The sequence below is a fragment of the Triticum aestivum genome, chromosome 5B (assembly GCF_018294505.1).
Source record: "Triticum aestivum cultivar Chinese Spring chromosome 5B, IWGSC CS RefSeq v2.1, whole genome shotgun sequence".
NCBI classification, from domain to species: Eukaryota; Viridiplantae; Streptophyta; class Magnoliopsida; order Poales; family Poaceae; genus Triticum; species Triticum aestivum.
The window spans coordinates 714,353,228-714,379,626 of record NC_057807.1 but is presented as its reverse complement, the minus strand read 5'-3'; the positions used below and the strand labels follow the sequence as shown (position 1 = coordinate 714,379,626).

The window sequence follows — 26,399 nt, the reverse complement described above, 5'->3', positions numbered from 1 at the left end:
AAACTAAGGGAGAAAAGCTCAATCGTTGAGCTTGTACTCAGATTGTCTGGGTACAACAATCACTTGAATCGAGTGGGAGTTAATCTTCCAGATGAGATAGTGATGTTTCTCCAAAGACATTGCCACCAAGCTACTAGAGCTTCGTGATGAACTATGACATATCAGGGATAGATATGATGATCCTTGAAATATTCGTGATGTTTGACACCGCGAAAGTAGAAATCAAGAAGGAGCATCAATTGTTGATGGTTAGTGAAACCACTAGTTTCAAGAAGGGCAAGGGCAAGAAGGGATACTTCATGAAACGGCAAATCAGTTGCTGCTCCAGTGAAGAAACCCAGGGTTGAACTCAAACCCGAGACTAAGTGCTTCTGTAATGAGGGAACGGTCACTGAAGCAGAACTATCCTAGATACTTGGTAGATGAGAAGGCTGGCAAGGTTGACAGAAGTATATTGGATATACATTGTATTAAATGTGTACTTTACTAGTACTCCTAGTAGCACCAGGGTATTAAGATACTGGTTCGGTTGCTAAGTGTTAGTAACTCGAAATAAAAGAGCTATTGAATAAATGGAGACTAGCTAAAGGTGAGATGGCGATGTGTGTTGGAAGTGTTTCCAAGGTTGATGTGATCAAGCATCGCCTGCTCCCTCTACCATCGATATTGGTGTTAAACCTAAATAATTGTTATTTGGTGTTTGCGTTGAGCATAGACATGATTGGATTATGTCTATCGCAATACGGTTATTCATTTAAGGAGAATAATGGTTACTCTGTTTATTTGAATAATACCTTCAATGGTCTTGCACCTAAAATGAATGGTTTATTGAATCTCGATCATAGTGATACACATGTTCATGCCAGAAGATATAAGATAGTAGTGATAGTACCACCTACTTGTGGCACTGCCATTTGAGTCATATTGGTATAAAACGCATGAAGAAGCTCCATGTTGATGGATCTTTGGACTCACTCATTTTTGAAAAGATTAAGACATGCGAACCATGTCTATTGGTATATACGCATGAAGAAACTCCATGCAGATGGATCGTTTGGACTCACTTGATTTTGAATCAATTGAGTCATGCAAATCATACCACATGGGCAAGATGATTAAAAGGCCTCGTTTTCAGCGAAATGGAACAAGAAAGCAACTTGTTGGAAGTAATACATTTTGATGTGTGCAGTCCAATGAGTGCTGAGGCACGCAGTGGATATTGTTATGTTCTTACTTCACAGATGATTTGAGTAGATGCTGAGTATATTTACTTGATGAAATACAAGTCTGAATTATTGAAAGGTTCAAGTAATTTCAGAGTGAAGTTGAAGATCATCATGACAAGAGGATAAAATGTCTATGATATGATCATAGAGATGAATATCTGAGTTACGAGTTTGGTACACAATTAAGACCTTGTGGACATTGTTTCACAACTAATACCGCCTGGAACACCATAGTGTGATGGTGTGTCCGAACATCATAGCTGCACCCTATTGGATATGGTGCATGCCATGATGTCTCTTATCGAATTACCACTATCGTTTATGGGTTAAGCATTAGAGACAACCGCATTCACTTTAAATAGGGCACCACGTAATTCCATTGAGATGACAGCGTATGAACTATGGTTTAGAGAAACCTAAGTTGTCGTTTCTTAAAAGTTTGGGGTTGTGATGCTTATGTGAAAAGGATTCAGCCAGATAAGCTCGAACCCAAAGCGGATAAATGCATCTTCATAGCACACCCAAAACAGTTGGGTATACCTCCTAATTCAGATCCGGAAGCAAAAATGATTGTTTCTAGAAATGGGTCCTTTCTCGAGGAATAGTTTCTCTCGAAAGAATTGAGTGGGAGGATGGTGGAGACTTGATGAGGTTATTGAACCATCACTTCAACCAATGTGTAGCAGGGCACAGGAAGTTGTTCCTGTGGCACATACACCAATTGAAGTGGAAGCTGATGATAGTGATCATGAAACTTCGGATCAAGTCACTACCAAACCTTGTAGGTCGACAAGGATGCATACTACTTCAAAGTGGTACGGTAATCCTGTCTTGGAAGTCATGTTGCTAGACAACAATGAACCTACAAGCTATGGAGAAGCGATGGTGGGCCCGGATTCCGACAAATGGCTAGAGGCCATAAAATCTGAGAGAGGATCCATGTATGAAAACAAAGTGTGGACTTTGGAAGAACTACTTGATGGTCGTAAGGCTGTTGGGTACAGATGGATTTTAAAAGGAAGACGGACAATGATGGTAAGTGTCACCATTAAGAAAGCTCGACTTGTCGCCAAGATGTTTTTCGACAAGTTCAAGGAGTTGACTACGATGAGACTTTCTCATTCGTAGCGATGCTAAAGAGTCTGTTGGAATTATATTAGCAGTTACTGCATTATTTATGAAATCTTGCAGATAGGATGTCAAAACATTGTTTCCTCGACGATTTTCTTGAGGAAAGGTTGTATGTGATACAACCAGAAGGTTTTGACAATCCTGAAAGATGCTAACAAGTATGCAAAGCTCCAGCAATCCTTCTAAGGACTGGAGTAAGCGTCTCGGAGTTGGAATATACGCTTTGATGAGATGATCAAAGATTTGGGGTTTATACAAAGTTTATGAGAAACTTGTATTTCCAAAGAAGTGAGTGGGAGCACTATAGAATTTCTGATGAGTATATGTTATTAACATATTGTTGATCAAAAATGATGTAGAATTTCTAGACATCATATAGGGTTATTTGAAAAGTGTTTTTCAATGGAAAACCTAGATTAAGCTACTTTGAACATTGAGCATCAAGATCTATAATGATAGATCAAAAATGCTTAATAGTACTTTCAAATAAATACATACCGTGACAAGATTTTGAAGGAGTTCAAAATAGATCGGCAAATAAGGAGTTCTTGGTTGTGTTATAAGGTGTGAATATTGAGTAAGACTCAAGACATTACCATGGCAGAAGAGAGAGAAAGGACGAAGGTCGTCCCCTATGCTTCAGACGTAGGCTCTATAGTATGCTATGTTGTGTACCGTACCTGAAGTGTGCCTTGCCATGAGTCAGTCAAGGGTACAAGAGTGATCTAGGAATGGATCACAAGACAGCGGTCAAACTTATCCTTAGTAACTAGTGGACTAAGGAATTTTCTCGATTATGGAGGTGGTAAAAGAGTTACGCCGATGCAAACTTTGACACTAATCCGGATTATTCTGAGTAGTAAACCGGATTCGTATAGTAGAACAGTTATTTGGAATAGCTCCAAATAGAGCGTGGTAGCTGCATCTAGGAGATGACATAGAGATTTGCAAAGCACACACGGATCTGAAAGGTTCAGATCCGTTGACTAATAACCTCTCTCACAAGCGAGATATGATCAAACCCCATGGGTGTTGATTCATTACAATCACATAGTGATGTGAACTAGATTATTGACTCTAGTGCAAGTGGGAGACTGTTGGAAATATGCCCTAGAGACAATAATAAAATGGTTATTATTGTATTTTCTTGTTCATGATATTTGTCTATTGTTCATGCTATAATTGTATTAACTGGAAACCGTAATACATGTGTGAATACATAGACCACAACATGTCCCTAGTGAGCCTCTAGTTGACTAGCTCGTTGATCAATAGATGGTTATGGTTTCCTGACCATGGACATAGGATGTCATTGATAACGGGATCACATCATTAGGAGAATGATGTGATGGACAAGACCCAATCCTAAGCATAGCACAAGATCGTGTAGTTCGTTTGCTAAAGCTTTTCTAATGTCAAGTATCATTTCCTTAGACCATGATATTGTGCAACTCCCGAATACCGTAGGAATGCTTTGGGTGTACCAAATGTCACAACGTAACTGGGTGGCTATAAAGGTGCACTACAGGTATCTCTGAAAGTGTCTGTTGTGTTGGCACGAATCGAGACTGGGATTTGTCACTCCATATGACAGAGAGGTATCTCTGGGCCCACTCGGTAATGCATCATCATAATGAGCTCAATGTGACTAAGTAGTTAGTCAGGGGATCATGCATTATGGAACGAGTAAAGTGACTTGCCGGTAACGAGATTGAACGAGGTATTGGGATACCGACGATCGAATCTCGGGCAAGTAACGTACCGATTGACAAAGGGAATTGCATACGGGATTGCTTGAATCCCCGACATCGTGGTTCATCCGATGAGATCATCGTGGAACATGTGGGAGCCAACATGGGTATCCAGATCCCGCTGTTGGTTATTGGCCGAAGAACGTCTCGGTCATGTCTGCATGGTTCCCGAACCCGTAGGGTCTACACACTTAAGGTTCGGTGACGCTAGAGTTGTTATGGGAAATAGTATGTGGTTACCGAAGGTAGTTCGGAGTCCCGGATGTGATCCCGGACGTCACGAGGAGTTCCGGAATGGTCCGGCGGTGAAGATCGATATATTGGACGAAGGGTATTGGAGTCCGGAAGTGTTCCGGGGGTACCAGGCTATGACCAGCATGACCGAAAGGTGTTTCGGGAGCCCCAGCAAGTGTTGGAGGGCCTCATGGGCCAAAGGGGAAGGGGCAAACCAGCCCACTAAGGGGTGGTGCGCCCCCCACACCCTTTCCCACGTTATTTGGGGAGGTGGGGCGCCTCCACCTGGCTTGGGAGGCAATCCTCCACCTGCTTGGCTTGGGGGGCAAGTCTCCCTAGGATTTTCCCTAGGGAGATCCAATCTGCTTGGCCGCCGCCCCCTAGGGGAAACCCTAGGGCGCCTTCCCCTCTCCCCTTGCCCCTATATATAGTGGAGGGGTGGGAGGGCAGCCGCACCTCTTCCCTGGCGCAGCGCCTCCCTCCTCCAATACCTCCTCCTCCTCCGTAGTGCTTGGCGAAGCCCTGCAGGAGAACCACAAGCTCCACCACCACGTCGTCGTGCTGCCGGAGCTCTCCCTCAACTTCTCCTCTCCCCTTGCTGGATCAAGAAGGAGGAGACGTCCCTGGGCTGTACGTGTGTTGAACGCGGCGGCGCCGTCCATTCGGCGCTTAGATCGGAATCGACCATGATCTGAATCGCTGCGTGTACGACTCCACCAACCGCGTTCTTGTAACGCTTCCCCTTAGCGATCTTCAAGGGTATGAAGATGCTCATCCTCTCCCTCTCTTGTTGCTAGAATCTCCATAGATTGATCTTGGTGATGCGTAGAAAATTCTGAATTTCTGCTACGTTCCCCAACAATCCCAATACCTCGTTCAATCTCGTTACCGGCATGTCACTTTACTCGTACCGTAATGCATGATCCCGTGACCAACTACTTGGTCACATTGAGATCATTATGATGATGCGTTACCGAGTGGGCCCAGAGATACCTCTCCGTCATACAGAGTGACAAATCCCAGTCTCGATCCGTGTCAACCCAACAGATACTTTCGGGGATACCCGTAGTATACCTTTATAGTCACCCAGTTACGTTGTGACGTTTGGTACACCCAAAGCACTCCTACGGTATCCGGGAGTTACACGATCTCATGGCCTAAGGAAAAGATACTTGACATTGGAAAAGCTCTAGCAAACGAATTACACGATCTTGTGCTATGCTTAGGATTGGGTCTTGTCCATCACATCATTCTCCTAATGATGTGATCTCGTTATCAATGACATCCAATGTCCATAGTCAGGAAACCATGACTATCTGTTGATCAACAAGCTAGTCAACTAGAGGCTCACTAGGGACATGTTGTGGTCTATGTATTCACACATGTATTACGATTTCCGGATAACACAATTATAGCATGAATAATAGACAATTATCATGAACAAGGAAATATAATAATAATCCTTTTATTATTGCCTCTAGGGCATATTTCCAACAGCTAGTTCGTCGGGTCCTGCCGTGCAAACGTCGACCTCTTCGGATGTGGGAGTTCAACCCAGAAGGACCGCGAACTATTCAGCACTTCTTCGGCATGACGCTCGAAGGGATGTATCGGTTATTCTTCGGATCACGAATAAAGTGTCCGGACACCACCGAGGATGTGGGCTTGAACTGCAATTGTCCAGATACGCAAGTAAGTAACTCTGCAACCGAACATGTTGTTCATGTTTATCATAACATTATTCTGAAAACTATCCGCGACCAGGATTGGCTAAGTAAGGCGGAGAGGATCAGGTGTCCGGCCCCTCTTCCCGAAGGCTCGCCGAATCCTGCATTAACCAAGATGCTTAAACGCGCACCATATCAAGTGCCATCGGGGAAGGATGAAGGGAAGAGTAGAGAAGCCGAAAGCGAGCTTCATACATTGCACATCCAAACCGGGGGAATTAACGTCTCCACGAAGGAGGATAATCTGGGAGGTGAATCTAAAATTCCCTCACCCCACGGGAAGAAAAGGGCCGCCTCTGAAGACTTGGAAACATAGGTGCCCAAACAAGGGAAGAAACCCTCGCCAGGGAGTCCTGCCCCAGAGGGCGTCCTCACCGCACAGCGCCCGCAAACGGGTCAGCCCTCCACCGAGCTGTAAGTGAAAAAGTACTGTGATAAATATGTCCTGCTTTATCTCTGAGAATAATAACCGAGACCTATCTTGCAGTCCGAATCATAGCCCTTCTCAACAAAGTTCGTCTTCTGGGGATCTTCTTCCGGAGATGATGGAGAGCGAAACGCCTCCTCCTGCCTCCCCGCCCCATGGGGCGGACGACCCCGAGGTGCCGTCACGGAGGATTTCTCCTGATCCACTAAGGCCAGAAGTTAATGCTTCGGCCGCCTGAAGCCCGGAGTATTCGGCTCCCAGGGAGAGCAACAAGAAGAGTCCGGGATTGTCCGGCACCGAGCCGGATACACTGACGGGCCTTCTGGAGCGAGCGACTATATCGGAGGCGCACCGTACTTTAATGAGTACAGTGTTTGAGAGGATTTCATCTGCCAAAAGTGGTTTGAATGAAGCTTTTACGAGCCTGCTCAAAGGCTTTGAGGTACGCAAAGAAATATGTAAACTTTCAGTTGTACCACACACGCTAGGTTTGCCCTGTATAGATAGTAGCCCCTGAGTTGCCAGCCCGAGGCGGCAAACGGAGGATCATACTCCCAAGTAATGATCGTGTTGTGTTATGTGCAGACGGCTAAGTGTCCGGCGATTGACCGGACTGTTGAATTCGCCAAACTAAGGTGACAGCTTGATGTGGCGGATGCCGACATCGCGCTTGTGAACAAGCGGCTTGACGAGGCATAGGGTATGCCGACATTGACCGGACTGTCCTCCTCTTCGGAGGCAGTTTGATGAGTTCGGCCCTCAGGATCGCTGTGATCGGGTGTCTGCTCCGGGCTATGTTCAGCGTAGCCTGGCTAATCCTGCTCCATCGCTGGGTCCATATGGTCATTGTTGCCTTTGGAGTCGACCGGAGTGTCAACTTTTCTTGCGATGTTATCGCTATTTTTACTGTGACTGGACTTAGAGCGGCGCCTGCGCCGTCGTTTTGGCTTTTGTCCGGGGGGTTTATCCTCCGTTGTGTCCTTTTTGTCGCCGTTGTTCTCCTTAGGTGTGTCCACCATGTATATATCATATGATGAGGTGGCAGTCCAGCGCCCCATGGGCGGTGGTTCCAAGTCGTCCCCTGCATCAACATCCATACCGTCGATGTCATCGGAATCAAAGTCAAGCATGTCTATTAGGTTGTCAACAGTGGCTATTAAGTGGGTGGTGGGCGGGCCGCGATCTTCGTCGTCTGTATCCCACTCGACCCGGACATAGTTCGGTCAAGAGTCTCCTGATAAAGAGAGAGACCTTAAAGAATTTAGCACGTCACCAAAGGGCGAGCGCTGAAAGATATCCGCGGCGGTGAACTCCATGATTGGCGCCCAATCGACTTCGACGGGCATGGACGCGCGCGGTCTGGGACCCACGGCCGGAAACGAGTCCGGGGGTCCGGTGACACGGGTTTCCTTAGAGGTGGAGTCTGTGTTCGGCTCCAACGCCGATGAGTATGCGGCCTCCGTGGCGGGGTCCATCCACCTATCCTCGGACAATGCGATCTGCCCCGGATTTAGGTCCGGAGCTACCGCAGGTGCGATATCCCGAATACTGTCCGACAGCAGATCTAAGTCGTGCTCGTCGTGACTGTTCGGCTCTCCTGGCGTAGGCCCGAATCCATCGAAGATCAAGCCTCTGCGGATATCAGCCGCATAATTCAAGTTTTCAAACCTGACCTGATGGCCAGGGGCGTAGCTATCGATCTGCTCCAGATGGCCAAGCGAATTGGCCCGCAGTGCGAAGCCGTCGAACACGAAGATCTGTCCGGGGAGAAAAGTCTCACCCTGGACCGGTTGTTGTTGATGATTGAAGGAGCCATCGAGCCTTATAGCGACGACACAGAGGAACTCTCAATGAAAGCACCAATGTGAGTGTCAAAACCGAAGGATCTCGGGTAGGGGGTCCCGAACTATGTGTCTTAGGCTAATGGTAACAAGAGGCAGGGGACACGATGTTTACCCAGGTTCGGGCCCTCTCTATGTAGGTAATAGCCTACTTCCTGCTTGATTGATCTTGATGATATGAGTATTACAAGAGTTGATCTACCACGAGATCATAGAGGCTAAACCCTAGAAGCTAGCCTATGATTCTGATTGTCCTTGTCCTACAAACTAAACCCTCCGGTTTATATAGACACCGAAGGGGGCTAGGGTTACACAGAGTCGGTTACAGAGAAGGAGATCTAATATCCGAATCGCCAAGCTTGCCTTCCACGCAAAGGAGAGTCTCATCCGGACACGGGATGAAGTCTTCAATCTTATTATCTTCATAGTCCAACAGTCCGGCCAAAGTATATAGTCCGGCTGTCAGGATACCCCCTAATCCAGGACTCCCTCAGCTGGGTTCTGCTCTGAAGACTCCATGCCTATGGCGGAAGGAGCTTATCAACCTTCCGAACTGGACGCCTCCGCCTCCGCCTCCTCCTCCTCCGGCGAGTCAGGGCACTCCGCCTCCTCCTCCACCTACTCCTCCGGCGAGTGATCAGGGCACTCCGCCTCCTTCTCCGGCGCATGGCGGCACTCTGCCTTCTTCTCCGCCTGCGCCGACGCGCCTGACCAGCCAGCCTCCTCCTTCTCCGCCTCGTCAGCAAAGGCGGAAAAGACCCGCTGCCGCTCCGGCTGCTCCAGCGCGTCGTAGTCCTTCTCCTCCGCCTCGTAAGCAATGAAAGAAGATAGCCGCAGCCGCTCAGCCTGCTCCAGCGTCTAGCAGTACAGCCAGAGGTGGAGGCAATACAAATTCGGTCCATCTCTCAAGACTCCAGAGAAGTTACCATACGAGATGACCGAACAAGAAAATGCGGATATCTGTCAAGCCCAAGTGAAGGACTACTTTGAAATGCAAAGAGCTAAGAGACATCCATCTTCAGAGGAGAAGATAGATCCAGTGAAAGCGAAGCGCACTTTGGATGCCCTGCAGCAACCACCACCGTCTCCGCCGCAAACCAACTATGAGCACATTACTGAAAGGACATATAAGGAAGCGAAGCAGTCGAGAAGTACTTGCAGTGACAAAAGGTTACAAGAACGAAGAAGTGGAAAAAAATTCCCGAGCGCAGCGAACAAGCGAACCAATCGTGCCCCCCGCTCAAGGTGTATAGCGATATCTTCGCTAATCATGCGGGGATCTTGCCCGGTACCAATCCTGCAGATTACGTGCATGACGACGATGCACATTTTGAGATAATGGAGGTGGACGTATTGAAATATGAGTACGGAAAGCCTCTCTTCAAAGATGGAACTACTCTAACAACGATGATGCGAAGATTCCATGATTGGTACATGGAAACCTGCAGAAAGTCTGCGGAGAAAAAAAATCGATACTTTGACGCTGAAAGTTAAAGAGGATCAACATGACCTCGTTGGAATTGAGGAGTTGTCTGTTCCATTTGAGGAGTTCTTCCAGTTTTTCAATCAAAAGGCCCTCGATAAATTAACGGTCACTTGCTACTGTCTGTAAGTACTACTTCTGTCATTAAGTCTCTCTATATAGCTCAGCTCTTTCATTACATATATATATATATATATATATATATATATATATATATAATTATCTTCACTATATTATGTAAATTGAAGATCATCGAATGAAGAAAAGCTAAAATGTATGATATTGGGTTCATTAACACAAATCTCATAGATCAATTTACGGTTACATTTCATGCCAAAGAAACCGAGGAGAACTTGCTACGATCGTTGGTAATAAATCAAAACAAAGATACAATACTCTTTCCTTACAACTTCAAGTGAGTGTTACTGTCTTGTGCATATTTGGTTTCCCTTAATTATTACTCGAGGTTATAGTAATTAATGTAATAAATGAGTTATTCATGCGTGCGCAGTTTCCACTATATTCTCCTAGAGATTAAGCTTGAGCAGGGACTAGTAAACGTCTTAGACTCGAGGCGAAAAGATCCCAAGGACTATGCGGACATGTCTAAAATGCTCGAGAAGTAAGTTGAATCGATCATTATCGCACCATATCGGCAACTTTATTCATTTCATGATATCAAGTAATTGTTTTCTTTGTCTTGCAGGGTTTGGAAAGTATTCACCGCACAAGTTCCGGGACTGCCCGGGATCTGCGATGGAATTACCCGAAAGTAAGTATTATTAGCTAGCTAGTTCCGTGCATCTCCCGTTGATTCTAGCTACTTTCATCAATGCCATTTATAATGCTTCATTATCAGTTTGATTGACCTCTATTTCTCGTAAAGTGCTTGTGGCAGGAAGCCAGGAGTAATTACTATGGATACTACGTCTGCGAGTTCATCTACAACGCGACGGCCAACAATAGGCGGGGCTACTCTAAAAGACAATATGAAGTGCGTAAGCAAAAATATTCACAAGTTTATTTTATTACCATCATTTCTGTTCACTTTCATTCATATGACCCCCTTCTTGAAATTAGATGTGGCAGATGCGGGATGGACTCCTACCACAAGATCGCATGCGAGCAATTCAAGAGGAATTGGCTGGATTCTTTCTTGACCACGTCATCAATAAAGCCAGAGAATACCACCATGCATGTGGAATTTGAGTTCATATGTTAGGGTATTGTAAGAGATCTTACACATTGTATATTTATATATGTAGCCAGTAGCATCGGTAAGATATACAAAAACTTGTTGTTCGACCAATCTCTCGGAGAAAGGTCGATCACTTCTCTCTGTATATGTTCATGACGATCTTCTGTACTTAATAGTTTCCTTCATTTGCTTACTAGCTAGCTAGCGTGTCGAGTCCTCTCTATACGTAGCGTCGACCAAGCACAAAGATAAGAGAGGACACTTCTCTCTATTAGCTAGCTAACACAATATATGAAACCCCTAAATTGACCCTACAAAACCCCCCACCCCACCCCACCCTTCAGAAAAAAACAAAAAATCCAACCCCTGAACTGTTGACGCGTGGAAGCCTTTTGGTCCCGGTTAGTGGCACCAACCGGGACAAAAGGCCCCCCTGCCTGGGCAAGTGGCAGCGGCCACGTGGATCCCCATCTATCCCGGTTCCTGGGCAAATCGGGACTAAAGGTGCAGGGCTTTAGTATCGACCCTTTAGTCCCGGTTCGGGAACCGGGACAAATGGTCCTCACGAACCGGGACGAATGACCCTTTTTTCTACTAGTGGGAGCACTAGCAGATATTCCAATAGAAGAATCTATCTGGAATACATGAGGAACCGACATAATGCGCCAGTACCATATCAATGGATTTGGAAGTCTTGTAGCCTACCTAAACAGAAATTCTTCTTTTGGCTACTCATATAAGATAGGCTAAACACCAGGGATCTTCTAATCAGGAAAAACTTTTCATATTGAGAATGGCAGATGTGAATTCGTGATGTTGAGCCTAATAAACACTTGATGCACCTATTCTTCAGTTGTAATTTCAGCCAAAAATTCTGGCTTGCACTAGGTTTCCAATGGATTACAAATTTTGATCTGATAGAGATGCTGATAGATGGAAAGAAGAGAAGTGACATTGAATTCTACCAGGAATGCTAATTGTTGTATGTTGGAGATTATGGAAGCATATAAAGCAATCTAAATCGATGGCATTTGTAGAAACCCCTCGGTATGTGTATTTTGTGGCAATCATAAAAGATGCCCTAAAAGCTTCATCCATCGGAGCCATTTTCAGATCCGCCTTCTTATATACAGTTTGGAGGCATTTATAGAAACACTCTTACCAAAACGCCTCATATTGACAACCGTGTTATAGTGTTTGGATACAACAGCCAAGTGGGTTTGTGCAGGTTTGATTCTAGTGTTGTCGATTGGATTGAATTGGTATAGAGCGTGAGATAGTTGTACATCGGCGTGGCGTGGGTTTGGTGCTGCTTTATTCCCATTCCCAGGTTGACACCCTGGTTTGTTATGTGAGAAAAAATAGTTGTTGTTTCATGCGTATATTTCTAGCCATGTTTGTATATACCATCATAAGTAGGCTTGTGTAATTTGTAAAGGTGATGTGGCATAGAGAACAAATATGATAATAAATGAAGTAAAGACCGCATAAAAGAAATATAATAATTGTTGTTTTATGATTAAAAATAGGTCCAGGGCAATAAAATGATGCATGAGGAGAAGTTATTGTATTCTTACTTTTCTTCTCTTAACGCGTCGGTGTCACTATTACCACTTGATTGGTTTGTGAGGAAAGTGACTCCTTGATTGATTTCATAAGCAGAAAACAAGTGACCACACATCTGAGTGAGAGGTGTAAATGATTTTGAAAGAGGAGTGGACTTTTCAATTATTCAACATGTAGCCTTTTGAAATGAAGAGGAAGATGAAGATGAAGATAGGGAAAAGGAAAGAAAATGTTGTGGCACCACCGCACCCATCCATCTCCATATAGATAGATGTAGATGTAGGAAGGAAAAAAGAGAAAGAAATCCCCAACTAAACTCAACTCCTTGGTCAGATCATATTTGCTCCCCTCCCCTCCCCACCCAAATCTATCCAAACCCTAACCAAACCCCCAACTCAACTCGACTTCACTCAAGCATGGCTCTGGCGGCCGATCGCGGTCGAGGACGAGGACGGGCTAGGGGACGTGGTCGTGGCCATGGACATGGCCGAGTGGCCAAGACCCCACCGCAGGTTCCTTTCTTCCCCCACTACCTTCATTCATCTCTCTCTCTCTCTCTCTCTCTCTCTCTCTATGTGTGTGTGTGTGTTTGTGTGTGTGTGTGTGTGTGTGTCTAACCAACCAATCCCCTCGCTTGCTCCTGCCCGCAGAACCCGCGTCGGAGGAGGCTCCTAACGCCGCCGAGCAGGAGCAGGAGCAACTCACCCACGGTGCCCTTCTTCCTCTTTCCTCCACTCTACTTAAAGTTTTAATTTTCCTTCTTATTAATGGGAAGAAGATGGCTCTAACTAGTGAAGGGGGAGGAAAAGTGAGGAAAAAGATAAAGGGGTTGCATTAATGAAGGTGGTGTAGTTAGCTAGGGGCATTAAAGAGAGAGAAAGAGAGTAACGGGGGGAGAAGAAGTAGTGAGGGAGAGAGGAGGGGGAGGGAAAAGTGAAGGGAGAGAGGGGGAAGGGGGAGAGGGAGATGGGAAAGGTGGCAGTTGCGCTTTAGCAGCATCGCGGGTCAGTAAACGGCGCTACTGCTAAAAGTTAGCAGTAGCGCGGTCCTTCAAGCAGCTGTGCTGATAAGTGGGCCCGCCATGTGGCATAGTACAAACCTAGTTGCAGCAGTGTTCCTGAGAAATGTGCTACTGCTACCTTTTTATCGGTAGTGCGACTCCTCGCGGCCACGCTGCTAGTATACGTAGCATCTTGGCTAAGGTGTGGTTCTCATAGCTGTAGGGCCTTTGGGAAAGGTCGCGCTACTGCTAAGGAAATAGCAGGACGCGGTCCAATCAACATGAAAAGGAACGCTACTCGTTTTTTTAGTAGTAGAGAAAATAAATAAATCGACTTTTCATTAAAAAATGCTTGCCCCAAATCTTGGATGTTCCCGCTTGTTGATTTCCTTATGTACCCTTAGGGCATCTCCAACAGCAACCCGCAAATTTCCTGCAGTATCCATCCACGGACAGGGGACCAATCTGCGGACACTGATGCGGGAGGCGGCCATCCAGCGTTGCCCCCATACATTTCAACCTCTTTTTCACAAACCAGATGAGTTTCATACAAACCAGCGGATTTCATATAAACCAGACGAAATTCATTGCATTTTTGGCATATTTTAACTAACACAGGTAAAACTATGGGCATGTTTGCCCCCGCAGAGCTCCATTCCCACTACATGAATACAGTACACTAGTCTGCGGTGGGCCGCAACGGATCCCTTTGTCTTCCCCATGTCCGACAGCCTGCTTATCTGACTGCTAGGAGCCTCGGAGGCATATTCCTCCCCCTTTCCCTATCTCCGGCTGCGTCGCTTGCCAGAGTGGCAAAGAGGGTGCTTCAGCCGTAGGGGAAGGGTTGCGTTCGCTTCCGTGAAGCATGGATCTGTGCTTGTTTTTGGGGCTGGGGGAGGACAATGACCTGCTATAGAGGATGAGACACCGACTGTGGACGCCAGCGACTCGCCTGCAGTGGCCTTATTGGGACCGAAGCGGCGGGTGGCCTCTCATGTTCTACTTTTTCCTCAGTATCGTCGGCGAATGCGAACGCGCTGGCCACTGACTCGTCGAGCTCCACGTAGCCAGCTTCTTTCTTCATTGATTGGGCGTAATTTTGCCAACATTGACAACGGATGGCATGGTGTCTGGCCTCGTTCATGCTAGCCATGATGCCCGCTCTATCGTGCTCCCCTGCGTGCCTCCCTGGAGCAACTCGCCACTCCTCCACGAGCTAGCTTGGAGCGGCGAGTTGCTGAACCACGCGTTGACTTGGAGCAGCGAGCTAGCTTGGAGCGGCGAGTTGCTGAACCACGCGTTGACTTGGAGCAGCAACTTGCTCCGTCGGGCTAGGCGATGGAGGTGGAGCAGCGAGCTGCCTCGCTCATATCCGGTGGGCTCAACGGGCCACCCAGCCAATTTTTATGCTGGAGAACTGCTCTTCCTACTCGATAGATGCCAAAAGGGTGGAGAAAAAAAAAGTAAAAAAAAAAACGCCTCGAAAGTGTATCCATCACAAGGACTTTTCAACAATTAATGCCTCGCAATCTAATCGATGGTATGTGTATTTTGTGGCAATCTAATCTAATCTGTCCCGTCCCCAACCCTAACCCCCAACTCCACTCCTTCATCAGCAAGCAAAGCAAAGGCATGGCGCCGGCGGCCGGTCGCGGGCGAGGACGAGGACGGGCCCGGGGACGCGGCCGCGGCCGCGGGCGAGGACGCGCGGCCAAGACCCCGCCTCCAGCCGCAGGTGCTTCCTTTCTGTCTTTCTTTCCCCCACCATCTTCAAGAGAGGACGCGCGCTCTCTTGCAGGTGTCTAACCAACCAACCAACCAAATCCCCTTCCTTTGCTTGCGCAGAACCCGCGCCGGAGGAGGCCCCCGACGCCGCCCACCACCAAGAGCAAGAGCAGGAGCAGGACAAGGACAAGGGGCAGGAAGAGCAGGAGCAGCTCACCCACACCCAAGGTACTTGCCCTTGTTCCTCCGCCCTATCTAAAAAATAAAAAAGTTTTCGACTTTCCTTGTTGTTATTACTGCCCGTCTCCTCTTCTTCTTGTTGCCAGATGCCTCTGCCTCTGCTTTTGCCGGGCGGGAGACGATTGAGATCTCCGACTCGCCGGACGCATCCCCTCAGCATCAACAACAAGGAGGCGCCTCCTCCTCGCCACACATATATACTACTAGTAACTACACTACCTACTCTAACTCTATATATGAGATGTTGCTTCTATCTATTCTAATGGAATGGAATGGAATGTCATATATGATGCCAGGCTCAACCCATCAGATCAAGGAGGAGCCAAGCTCAATCACAGCCGTCCACCACAAACCCCATGAGCCCTCTCCCTCTGCTGCCACCAATATTGACGAGCAGCAGGAGAAAATGGAGGTGGAGGCTGGAGAGCCTCATGATATGTTCTTGTCCGTACAGGAAGAAGAAGCAGCAGCCCCTCCACAAGAAGAACAAGAGGCAGACAAGCAAACGCTACAGAACAAGGCAGCACAGGTGATAGAGCCGGAGGGTGGAAAACCCGATGATGATGATGATGATGATGATGATGATGATGATGATGATGATGATCTAGTCGTAAAGGGTGATGTTGCTGCAACTGATGATGCACAAAATAAGCAAGACAGTCAAGCTCACCAACTCCACCAGGAGGAACAAATGCTTGCTGCAACTCATGATGATGCAGAAAATAAGCAAGGCACCCAAGCTCACCCACTCCACCAGGGAGAAATGGATGCTGAGCGGGAAGAGGAGGAGGAGGAGGATCCCGAAGAGGTCATTTTCGAGGACTCTGTCTCTGTGGGTGACGGGCAGGCCGCAACTGAGGACAAACAAGGAGATGACCCTGCTGCTAGGGCCACGGAGGACGACGACGGGCAGGCTGCAGCTGAGAGCAAACAGGAAGAGCACCGTGCTAGGGCGATGGAGGAGGACGTGCAGGCTGCAGGTGAGATCAAACAGCAAGAGGACGAGCGCAAGGTTATGTCAGACATGGCCAAGAACAGGCAGCGCAAAAAGGAGCTAGAGATCTTTGTGGGAGGGCTGGACCGTGAAGCCGTCGAGGAGGATATCAGGAAGGTGTTTGCGCAGGTCGGTGATGTTGTGGAGGTCCGTCTCCACAAGGATCCCTCCACCAACAAGAACAAGGGGTTTGCGTTCGTCAGGTTTGCAAACAAACAGCAGGTGGCTCGGGCGCTTGCTGAGGTGAAGAATCCTATGGTAATATACCTCAGCTCCCCTGACATTCTCACTTTGAAAAAAAATGTTAAGCCACACTGTTCTGTGATGCGATATCCGATTGTTTACTTATTTATTTATTTAATTTCTTTTGCTGCAGATACATGGCAAACGTTGTGGTGTTGCTGCTAGCGAGGACAACGATACACTCTTCTTGGGCAATATTTGCAATACATGGACAAAGGAAGCTGTATGTTTTCCTGAAATAATATGCGCAACCATGATGAGCCTGTTAATAAGTAATTTGCTGATTTTGCGCCTTTGTTTTTCAGATTAAGAAGAGGCTGCTTGACTATGGGGTAGAAGGAGTTCAAAGTTTAACTCTTGTTCCTGATACTCAAAACGAAGGCCAGAGCCGTGGTTTTGCATTTCTCGAGTTCTCTTGCCACGCGGATGCGATGCTTGCATTCAAAAGGCTGCAGCAACCAGATGCTCTATTTGGTCACCCTGAGAGAACTGCAAAAGTTGCCTTTGCAGAGCCAATAAAAGAAGCAGATGCAGAAGTTATGGCTCAGGTGCGTAACGACCTTACCATGCTTCCGTTCTGTATATACACAGGATTGTTGTATAAGCAAGCTGCCTTCAATTTTTATCCCTATTGGTTAGGTGAATTAAGTGACAAGTATAGAAAGATGTCATTGTACTTGCAATATTGGTCTCAATACTACCTATTGGTTAGTTATTTGTAGTTTATCCAAGAGTTATGATTTACAACGATGCTCATAATTAGCTGCTTGTTAATTGTTTCTCTTTCATGTCCAACCATCGCAAGTATATGATTTGTCATGTCGTTGACTACTTTTTCATGCTGCAGGTCAAATCAGTTTTTATTGATGGACTTCCACCATACTGGGATGAAGAACGTGTTAAAAACCGATTCAGAGCTTATGGTGTGATAGAACGAGTTGTGCTTGCTCGCAATATGTCTAGTGCTAAAAGAAACGATTTTGGATTTGTCAACTTCTCAACCCATGAGGAGGCTCTTGCTTGTATTGAAGCCACCAACAACACCGAGCTGGGTGATGATGGAAAAGCAAAGGTATTTTTCTGGTTTGGAATGGTACCGTACCGTCTTTGTTTTCACATGTCCTTGTGTTGATGCTTATAAGTGATAATTTTGGTGTTTTTAACTTAGCTAAAAGTAAGGGTTAGACTTTCAAACCCTTTACCTAAAAGTCAGGCTGTGAAAGGTGAAATGAGTGGCGGGTTTCGAATTGGACATCCTGGATCTGGTTTTAACAGGCCTGGTAAGTAATTGTGCCCCCTCCCCAACTTCCACGAATGCTTGTGTTGTTATATGAGGATTTGTTTGTTGACTTTTATGGCTGTGCAGGTAGAGGTTTTAATAGGGACAGAGCTGCCCCTCGCCGGGAAGGTTTCCATGGTGATAGGGGTTTCAATAATCACACTCCTGGTCGTGGTGCGAGATTTAATTCTGCATACAGTAACAACAGTTTTGAAGCTTCGCCCTCTGATTTCCGAGCCAGGCAGGCTCCTCCTGCCTTTCGAGGTGGGCTTTCAAAAACACAAATTTACTCCTTCAACCTTTTGAGCGCTTTTTTACACTGCCGACTAATGTTCGCAGGGGGGAGATGGGAACCTTCCTCAGGAAGGCATGATTTCTTTGATAGAGGGCAGGGGAGAGGGTATCATCATCCACCTAGAGGGCCAACATTTGAGCCTGAGGGTGATTTTGGTAGACCCTTTGGTGAAAACCCATATCTCTATGAAGATGTTCGGCATAGTGCTAAGAGGCCATATTCTCACATGGTTTGTTACAATATTTGTATTGCTATGTTAAGTGCTAAGTAATTCTCTGTGCCATCTGCACTGAACTTACTTTTTATTTATATGATAGGAACCCGGCCCTCCTGGATACTTTGAGCATGGTCCTCCTCGTGTGCGCCCTCGCTTTGACCATTACGAGCAGCCACCATTTCCTGGAGGGAACCGTTTTGGTCATTATGACCAGCCACCATTTCCTGGAGGTGACCGCCACAGAGGTTGTAATCCTATGTTGTAACCTAACCATTTTGCTCTGCCCCTTTGATCTTATTTTGTGATAGTTTCTCATTGTATATTTGCAATTGCAGACTCTTTTGGGACGAGGGGTGGTTATTCACGTGATCACTATGGCCCTGGTTCTGGTCCTGGTCATGCCCCGCCCCCCGCCCATGCCCATGCCCCGCCCCCTGCCCATGCCCATGCCCATGCCCCAGCTGTAAGTATAATACCTTTGTGACTTGGTTATCCCTCTTATCTATTTGTCTAATTTTCTGGCTTTTGCTTTTCTCTACCATGTAATGCAGCAATATGGTAGGGGTGCATTCCGACCACACCAAAGAGGCGGGCATTCTGGAGGCGGTTATTACCACCACTAGGTGGTATCACAGTATGTCTCTTGTCACCTGGTGTGACTTCGTGTTACTGGTCCTGTTTGATATTTGCATCGTGGGGCACTAACATGGGTTTACATGCAGACTTCAGGTGGTGCCGCGTTACACTAGTGTTTGTGTTTGGTATGACTAGTGAGAAACATTATGCCGCTTATTAGCTACTAGTACTCACAGGTCGGTTGGTTGTTAGTTATCTTGAGATGATAATTACCGTTGTTGGGGAGCAATAATTAATTTTCCTTGTTAAAGGACATGTTTGGGGTGATGAATGTGTTGTGAGGATATTGGTGGATGATGTTATAGAACTAGAGGCATGAGTGACATGGACCGACCTCTCTGTATTTGATTAGATAACACTGTGGATTATGGATTTTAGACAGTTTATGTGGCTTTGCCTGAGATTGTTGATGTTGGTCTTGAGGTCAAATGGGGATATGAGACTGTTGTTTGGTAAGATATTTGATTCTTGTCTTGGGGATATTTGGTGTAAATGTTGTGATTATATAGTGGATCATGCAGTTTACGGTGTCAGAATTGTTGGAGTTGGTCAAGTAGACTCTTTTCTGGAGGTTCATTGGCTATTTTAGCAGTTGGTCTAAATTTGTTGAGGTGCTCTTTGGGGGACATGATGACGGCATTTGAGCATGGAACAGGAAGTTACTTTGGTGTTATGAGATTGGTAGTTGGATTTTGGGTTTAAGGAAGATTCGATTCGATGGAACCGTTTAGGCTTTTGTGTTTCCCTTATGTTATATACAAGTTGTCTGTCCTGTGGGTTTCTTTTAACACTTGTAGCTCTTCCTTCTTGTCTTGGTAATTTGCTAACGTAGTAGCTTTAAGCGAAAATTAGTGGAGCACACTAGAAGAAGTCTGCTGAGGCAGGTAAGAAAAGCATGCTCATCTAGAGGTTTGGTTTGCTGCGTTCTTATTCTTGGGGCGATGAAGGCAGGCATTCTTGGTGTATGCATAGCATCATCTGAAGAAGGATTCTTGTCTTCTCATCTTGTGTTTTCATGGACATTTGACCACTCTTGTGTTTTGATGTACATTCCCAGATGTTCTTTTTGTTTTTTCAATTCCATGCACAGAAGTTTTGAATGTGATGATAATTGTAATTCTTGGTGCGAATAAGTCAGGTATGAAATTTTTTTCGTTTCACACCCGGGGCGGGACGGGTTATTCGTTGTTACTGATGGTTGGAACAAAATGGGTTTGTCTCGTGTGGTAGAAACAAGTGCAAAATGGGTTTGTTTCGCCTGCATTTGCGAGAAAATACAACTTGAACATACTCCAAAACGTTTCGAGTCTCAAACAAGTGATGATTTTTACATGCTCAAATTCAACAAGTGATGAACCAAAAGGGTGATTCTGTAATTGATTGAAATCTAGCATTCATCTCTGTCAACAACACTCGCTCGAATTCTTCTGGTTCATGTACCCAAGTTGACGATCCAATCCTGTATGTAAAGATTGATTGATGATGAATACTAATGACCATCATATATCACAAAACAAGATAAGACCATGCTCGTCTCTTGATAAACAACAAGAAGAAACACACAAGATGTGCATTGTATTGGCCATGCAAATTGGCTGGGCATCCAAAAACGGATGCCCCCTATATTATTGTTACCTCTTCTTCTGCCCAAAACGAAAAAAATCACCTGCGGCTAATTCTTCCAGGTTCCCTACCCAGCCAGCCATGTATGTATCTTGTCAATTTCAATTAAACATGCAAGACAGACAGAGGTTACGGGTTACCTGCACTGCACTGCCTAGGATGATAGTGGATATTGCTATCAGTATCATCTCAAGACTTTCACCTCTATCATACAACAATTTTTCAGTTCCTAGACTGAAAGAAATCCCAATGTCGACCATCCTCGTGTTTTATCGATTGAACCATACACCTACTGCAGGTACTGGTCAATGTCATTTCTTAAAATCTGTCGACAAGAAATGCCTGGCGCACTACACACAAAATCTCTACTGGCAGTGCAAATTAAATGGTGGTGTACAAGACTGGGCGTTCAGAAACCCATATCCTATAATGTTAACCTGAATTTCACATGTCCTAAATGAACCTTGCATATATCATCAGTTTAACATGCAAGACAGAGGTTACGTTTCTTCCAGGTCCTGCCCAACCTTGTGCGATAGACACCTAACAATCCTCGTGTTGACAAACCTACTGCAGATACTAGTCAATGTAATTTCTTAAAATCTGTCAAGAAGAAATGCCTGGCGCACTACACAAAATCTGTACAGGCAGTGCAAATTAAATCTTGTACAAGACTAGGCATTCAGAAACCGCTCTCCTATAATGTTACCTGAATTTTCCACATTCCACCCAACCTTCTATACGTCATCAATTTAGCATGCAAGACAGAGATTACGGGTTACCTGCCTACTGTATCTTCCAGGTCCAGCGTACATCATTTTAACATGTAAGACAGACAGACAGAGGTTACGGAATACCTGCTGCCTAGGATGATAGTGCTATCATCATCTCAAGACTTTCAGCTCTATCGCACAACAATTTTCCAGTTCCTAGACTGAAAGAAATACCATCCTCGTGTTTAACGATTGAATGATACACCTACTAATGCAGATACTAGTCAACGTCATTTCTTAAAATCTATATCAAGAAATGTCTGGCGCAGTACACACAAAATATGTACTGGCACTGCAAATTAAATGTGGTACAAGACTGGGCATTCAGAAACCAAATATCCTGTAATGTTAGCTGTATCTCCAATGTCCTACCCAATCTATTCAACATGCAAGATAGAGGTTACGGGTTACCTTCCTACCGTTTCTTCCAGGTCCGGTCCGACCCAACCTTGTATATATACCATCAATCATTTTAACATGTATAAGACGGAGATTACGGGTTACCTTCCTACTGTTTCTTCCAGGTCCGGTCCGACCCAACCTTGTATATATCATCAATCAATTTAACATGTATAAGACGTCTACTGTTTCTTCCAGGTCCTAACCAAACCTTGTATGTCATCAATCAATCATTTTAACATGTAAGACAGAGGTTACGGAATACCTGCCTAGGATGATACGGCTTTCAGCTCTATCATATCAAACAACATTTTTTTCAGTTCCTATACTGGAAAACACAATCTGAGAGTGCACGTGAGATGTAATAAACACAGAAATATTGCCAAGAACAGATGGTACCTTCCTCTGTTTTTTATCCTCTCTATAATAAAAGGAAGACCATAGGTATGGTTTCAACAAAGAGCTGCTAGAGCAGAGTAAGGTTTAAATTTAATCATGACAACACCCAGACATTGCGACTGAATGAATAAACAAAGGAGCATAATGGTCTACCTCACGAGTCTCATATAACTTGAAATGATTAATAACCATGCCTGCCCGGAGACCGGGACCTGCTCCTCATCCTCCCCGGGTCTCCTCTTCTTGAAAAATCACCACCGTTCCTGTCTCTGGGCCTCGCCCTTTCAGAATCCCTCCGGCTGTTATAGGAACCGCCTCTATAGTCCGACCCTCTACCTCCCTGCTCATAGGGCCTCTCTCTGTCACGGCTCCGCTCATAGTAGCGGTCACGGTCGTGCTCCCTGGATCTCTCCCTATAGTCGTCGCGGTGGCCTCTGTTATGGTATCCTCTCTCCCGGTTCTGACGCTCCTCTGCTTCCTTCTCCCTTGCAAGCTTCTCCGCTTCTTTCGCAGCCTGAAAAAGCAAACTATCGTCAGAACTTGGGTGTGTGTGATGAAGCCAAAAAAAAAGGAACATTGTTCTCGTGTAGCACGACAACTAGTTACAACTGACCTTGTATTCTGCGAGGAATTCCCTGACCAGACCATAACCAATGTGCTGCTTGCCAGTGACATGGGACTGCGTCCTCTCAAGGACGTCGTTGGTGACGAGAAAGGAGCCGCACTGCTCGCAGAGCTCCATCTTCTTCTCTTGCGGGACCATGGAGAGCTTGGTCTCAATCTGGTGGGTGAGAGCCGACTTCTCGAGGTTGAGAATGTCCACCTGCAAGCCAGGAACAGAAACTTTGGTTGGGGCATCATGTAATTATCGCCAATGGCTATTAATAATCCTCTAAACAGACCCTAATAAAATTAGTAAACACAAAAAGGAGTCTACCTTCCTCATGAGGGCGGTGGCCTCGTCGATCTTGCCGGTGTCGCCGAGCTGCTCAATCTGCTCGAGCAGCTTCTTGATCTTCTCTTCGAGGATGGAGAGCTGCTCGACCTTTTCGGCGTGGGCAGCAGGGGGCGACAGCTCGACGACGTCCTGAGCCAGCCTGTCGCGGCCGCGCCTGATCTTCTTATCCAGGTCCTGGACCTGCAGCAGCAGCAGCAGCAGAAAGAAAATGTTAAAATCTGGACAATTCAACCAAAATAGCACCAATTCAGTGTGGATGCAAATCTATACCAGCCTCTCGCAGCGGTGGGCGAGGTCGGCCTCAAATTTGGGGAGGGCGGCGGCGTAGCGGGGGGAGGACTCGAAGCTGCATACATCATCGATTTGGTTAGGATTAGGATTTGGTTAGCGGGAGGATGAAGATGAATCGAAAGAAATCGGAAGAAATCGAAATCTGGGAAAGAAAGAAAGAAAGAAAGAAGGAACCTTTGCTTTAGGGCCGGGTCGTGGATCTTTGGGCATACTCCGAGGTTGCTCTTGGTGTTGATGAAGAGGTCGTGGGGGCAGAAGCGGGCCATGTAGGGGGCGCACACGTCGGGGTCGTCCCACGCCACCTCACGGTGCTCCTTCTTCTCCTCCTCCGTCAGGTCCCGCGACGACCCCATCAGCGCGTCCAGCAGAGCACGCTGCGCGTCCATCGAATCTTTTCGATTCGATTCCACCACGCTGCGCCGGCCGCTTCAATCCAATCCAATCCAATCGGGTCTCCGCTCCGGCCGCAAACCCTAACCCTAGGGAGAGATCAGCAGGCGGCGGCGATGGAGGCGGACCAGTTGAGCGAGAGGAGAAAATAAAATAAATAAAAGAGAGAGTTTTGCGGTGCAGATGGAGGAGGAGGGATCAGATCAGATGGATGGATGGATATTTGGGTTGGGTTGGGCCCTTTCTCTCCCACTTCCAAATCTCTCTCTATGAATTTCCAATCCCCCCAAGTCCCTTTTTTCTTTTCTTTGCCGGGAACCCAACTTGTTATTCCGACTAGTAGTGTCAAAAACGTTCTTACATTATGGGGCGGTTGAAGTTTTCGTGTTTAATTTAGTTTTCTGTTTTGTTTGGGTTTCTCTTCTCTCCCCGACACATCGATGTTCAGCCTTTCTCCCCCTTCTCCTGTGACCCTCGTCTATCGTCTCGCTCGAGCTGACAAGGGGTGGCCTGCTACCACTTCCTGGCCATGGCAAACGGCATCAGTGTGTTGGGGAGGTGAGACCTTTTTTCGTATGTGTTCTCAGATCAGATCGGCCCAACCAACCTCATGGCGACTAGGGATCAAGGATCTTCATCCGGGATGTCCGAGAAGCAAGAGCTCGATCCTATCATGCATGACCTTGACCATAATCAGAAGGACCTTGATGATGTGGTTTTTGAGGAGGGACAACCCCTGGCAGAAGAGGATTTGTGGCGTATGATTCTCGTTCGGCTTCATACAGACAGGGGTGGTAAAATACAGATCGGCCCCAACCAACCCCTTGGTGATGTGATGATCAACTATCTTGCTTGGAAGATTGGGAAGTATGTCGCATATGAAACTACTTCATTTGATTTGGGATGTACGTAAACAAAAACCACCTCTCTCGCCAGGGGTGGTAAAAAGAGAGATTTTAGCAGTCAAGTTTGAGGTTGTTGGACTGGTGCCAGGTTTGTAGCCCCCCTCCCCCCCGACCGACTTTGATATACAAAATTATGTGTGGTACTTGGAACACGCGGCGCGGCTCAATGCCTGCAAGAAGGGGATATTGGGGTGGTGGTGCAACTGGTAGTAGTTGTGATGGATGTAGGGGAGATCCTTCTATGCATCGGGTGCGGGAAGAGATGGCTAGGAGAATGAGTACTCTGAGGAGGAGGAAGATCCAATGAATGATGTTGGTCTGACATGATGCGAACATATGAAGATATTATGGCTCCCTCGATGCACCTTGTTTCAGCGGACAATTCAACACTTATTACTGGCACTCAAGGCAAGGCGACTTTGGCGTTATGACTGTCGGCGCTGAACCCTAGCCCACCACCGAAACAAGATCCAAAAAGAGATAAGATCGACAACAATTCAGAGAAGGTAGTGGAAGCCATAACAGTAAGCAAAATGATGCACGATCAGCGGGCTCCCAAGAGGAGTAGCATCAGGCACAATGAGTCTCGTTGTATGGAACTATCATGGGGCTGGCAAGCACACGAAAACTCATATGTTTTGTGAAATTACGAAGCAATTTTGCCCTGACGACGCTTTGATTTTGGAGACAGAGATTGATGGATCACAAATTGAAAATTTGGCGCCACCATTAGGTTTTAATAAAAGTTATGCTGTTAGTAGTATGGTTGTAAGCGGAGGTCTTGGTATTTTTTTGGAATGATTCAATAAAGTTGGAAATTATTGGTTACTCCTAGTATCACATTGATGTAGTGGTCGGTGATCTAGGTGCAGTACCAGCTAGAATTACTTTTGTTTATGGAAAAGCACAAGTGCAGGAAAGGCACAAGACATGGGACATGTTACGCAACATCGCTGGTTCAAGCAATCTTCCTTGGGTTGTAATTCGAGATTTTAATGAAGTATTACATGCACATGAACATTTAGGAATGGGACAATGCAATATGCATGAAGTTGTTGTCGTGAGAGCATGTGTAGAGGAGAAATTGGGGGATTTTGCAAAAAAAAAAAAAACTTGGGCTCTACGATATATTGTGGCGATCTGGCGGCATTGTTGAGTTGTACTGAGTTATGGCGGCGATGGGGCCGGCCCTGGCAAATCCCTGGATTCAGTCGAAGGCAGGGAGAGGAATGGGTCTCTTAGGGTACTAAGAGTGGAGGTGTTTGAGAGAGAGGGGGGAGAGAGCGTCGAGCATCATTGGTTCTTCCCAAGACCAGAGTAGGTGCGTATAGCGGATGAAATGGAGAGCTAGGGAGTTAGTGGAGAGGAATTTGGAAAACAAATTAGTTGATTGGAGAGAGGATAAGGGGGGTCGAGTGTGGGGTAATAGGGATCAAATTGATTGTTCA

At 46.2% G+C, this 26,399-nt stretch overlaps 2 protein-coding genes across 4 annotated transcripts; one reads left to right on the top strand and one right to left on the bottom strand.

Annotated features, from left to right (window-relative positions):
* Nucleotides 1-15,126: 15,126 nt before the first annotated feature.
* LOC123114516 (nucleolin) lies at nucleotides 15,127-19,614 on the top strand. Its single transcript, XM_044536019.1, has 13 exons — nucleotides 15,127-15,319; nucleotides 15,430-15,537; nucleotides 15,636-15,755; nucleotides 15,846-16,801; nucleotides 16,920-17,009; nucleotides 17,092-17,334; nucleotides 17,634-17,858; nucleotides 17,955-18,066; nucleotides 18,153-18,329; nucleotides 18,405-18,589; nucleotides 18,678-18,822; nucleotides 18,913-19,040; nucleotides 19,129-19,614. Exons 1-13 carry the CDS (start codon nucleotides 15,127-15,129, stop codon nucleotides 19,198-19,200), a joined length of 2,754 nt encoding a protein of 917 aa, XP_044391954.1. The 3' UTR covers nucleotides 19,201-19,614.
* An 860-nt stretch (nucleotides 19,615-20,474) lies between these two features.
* On the bottom strand, nucleotides 20,475-24,230 carry LOC123114517 (luc7-like protein 3). 3 transcript variants are annotated; one of them, XM_044536020.1, is made up of 6 exons: nucleotides 23,831-24,230; nucleotides 23,636-23,711; nucleotides 23,345-23,545; nucleotides 23,021-23,230; nucleotides 22,561-22,921; nucleotides 20,475-20,672 (listed from the first exon to the last, which is right to left on the bottom strand). In XM_044536020.1, the coding sequence occupies exons 1-5, from the start codon at nucleotides 24,040-24,042 to the stop codon at nucleotides 22,589-22,591; spliced, it is 1,032 nt and encodes a 343-aa protein (XP_044391955.1). In that variant the 5' UTR covers nucleotides 24,043-24,230; the 3' UTR covers nucleotides 20,475-20,672; nucleotides 22,561-22,588. The 3 variants fall into 3 exon arrangements, with proteins under 3 accessions (XP_044391955.1, XP_044391957.1, XP_044391956.1); XM_044536022.1 differs by lacking the exon at nucleotides 20,475-20,672 and adding an exon at nucleotides 22,386-22,471; XM_044536021.1 differs by lacking the exon at nucleotides 20,475-20,672 and having other exon boundaries at nucleotides 22,386-22,921.
* Nucleotides 24,231-26,399: the final 2,169 nt, after the last annotated feature.

Excerpts from the sequence above, each read along its gene's own strand:
- LOC123114517 (XM_044536020.1), bottom strand. The coding sequence starts at position 24,042 with ATGGACGCGCAGCGTGCTCTGCTGGACGCGCTGATGGGGTCGTCGCGG. Across the intron at positions 23,546-23,635 it reads CCCACCGCTGCGAGAGGCTG|GTCCAGGACCTGGATAAGAA; the intron begins GTATAGATTTGC and ends CTGCTGCTGCAG. Across the intron at positions 23,231-23,344 it reads CCACCGCCCTCATGAGGAAG|GTGGACATTCTCAACCTCGA; the intron begins GTAGACTCCTTT and ends CCTGGCTTGCAG.
- LOC123114516 (XM_044536019.1), top strand. The coding sequence starts at position 15,127 with ATGTGTATTTTGTGGCAATCTAATCTAATCTGTCCCGTCCCCAACCCT. Across the intron at positions 16,802-16,919 it reads CTGAGGTGAAGAATCCTATG|ATACATGGCAAACGTTGTGG; the intron begins GTAATATACCTC and ends CTTTTGCTGCAG. Across the intron at positions 18,330-18,404 it reads GGCTCCTCCTGCCTTTCGAG|GGGGGAGATGGGAACCTTCC; the intron begins GTGGGCTTTCAA and ends TAATGTTCGCAG.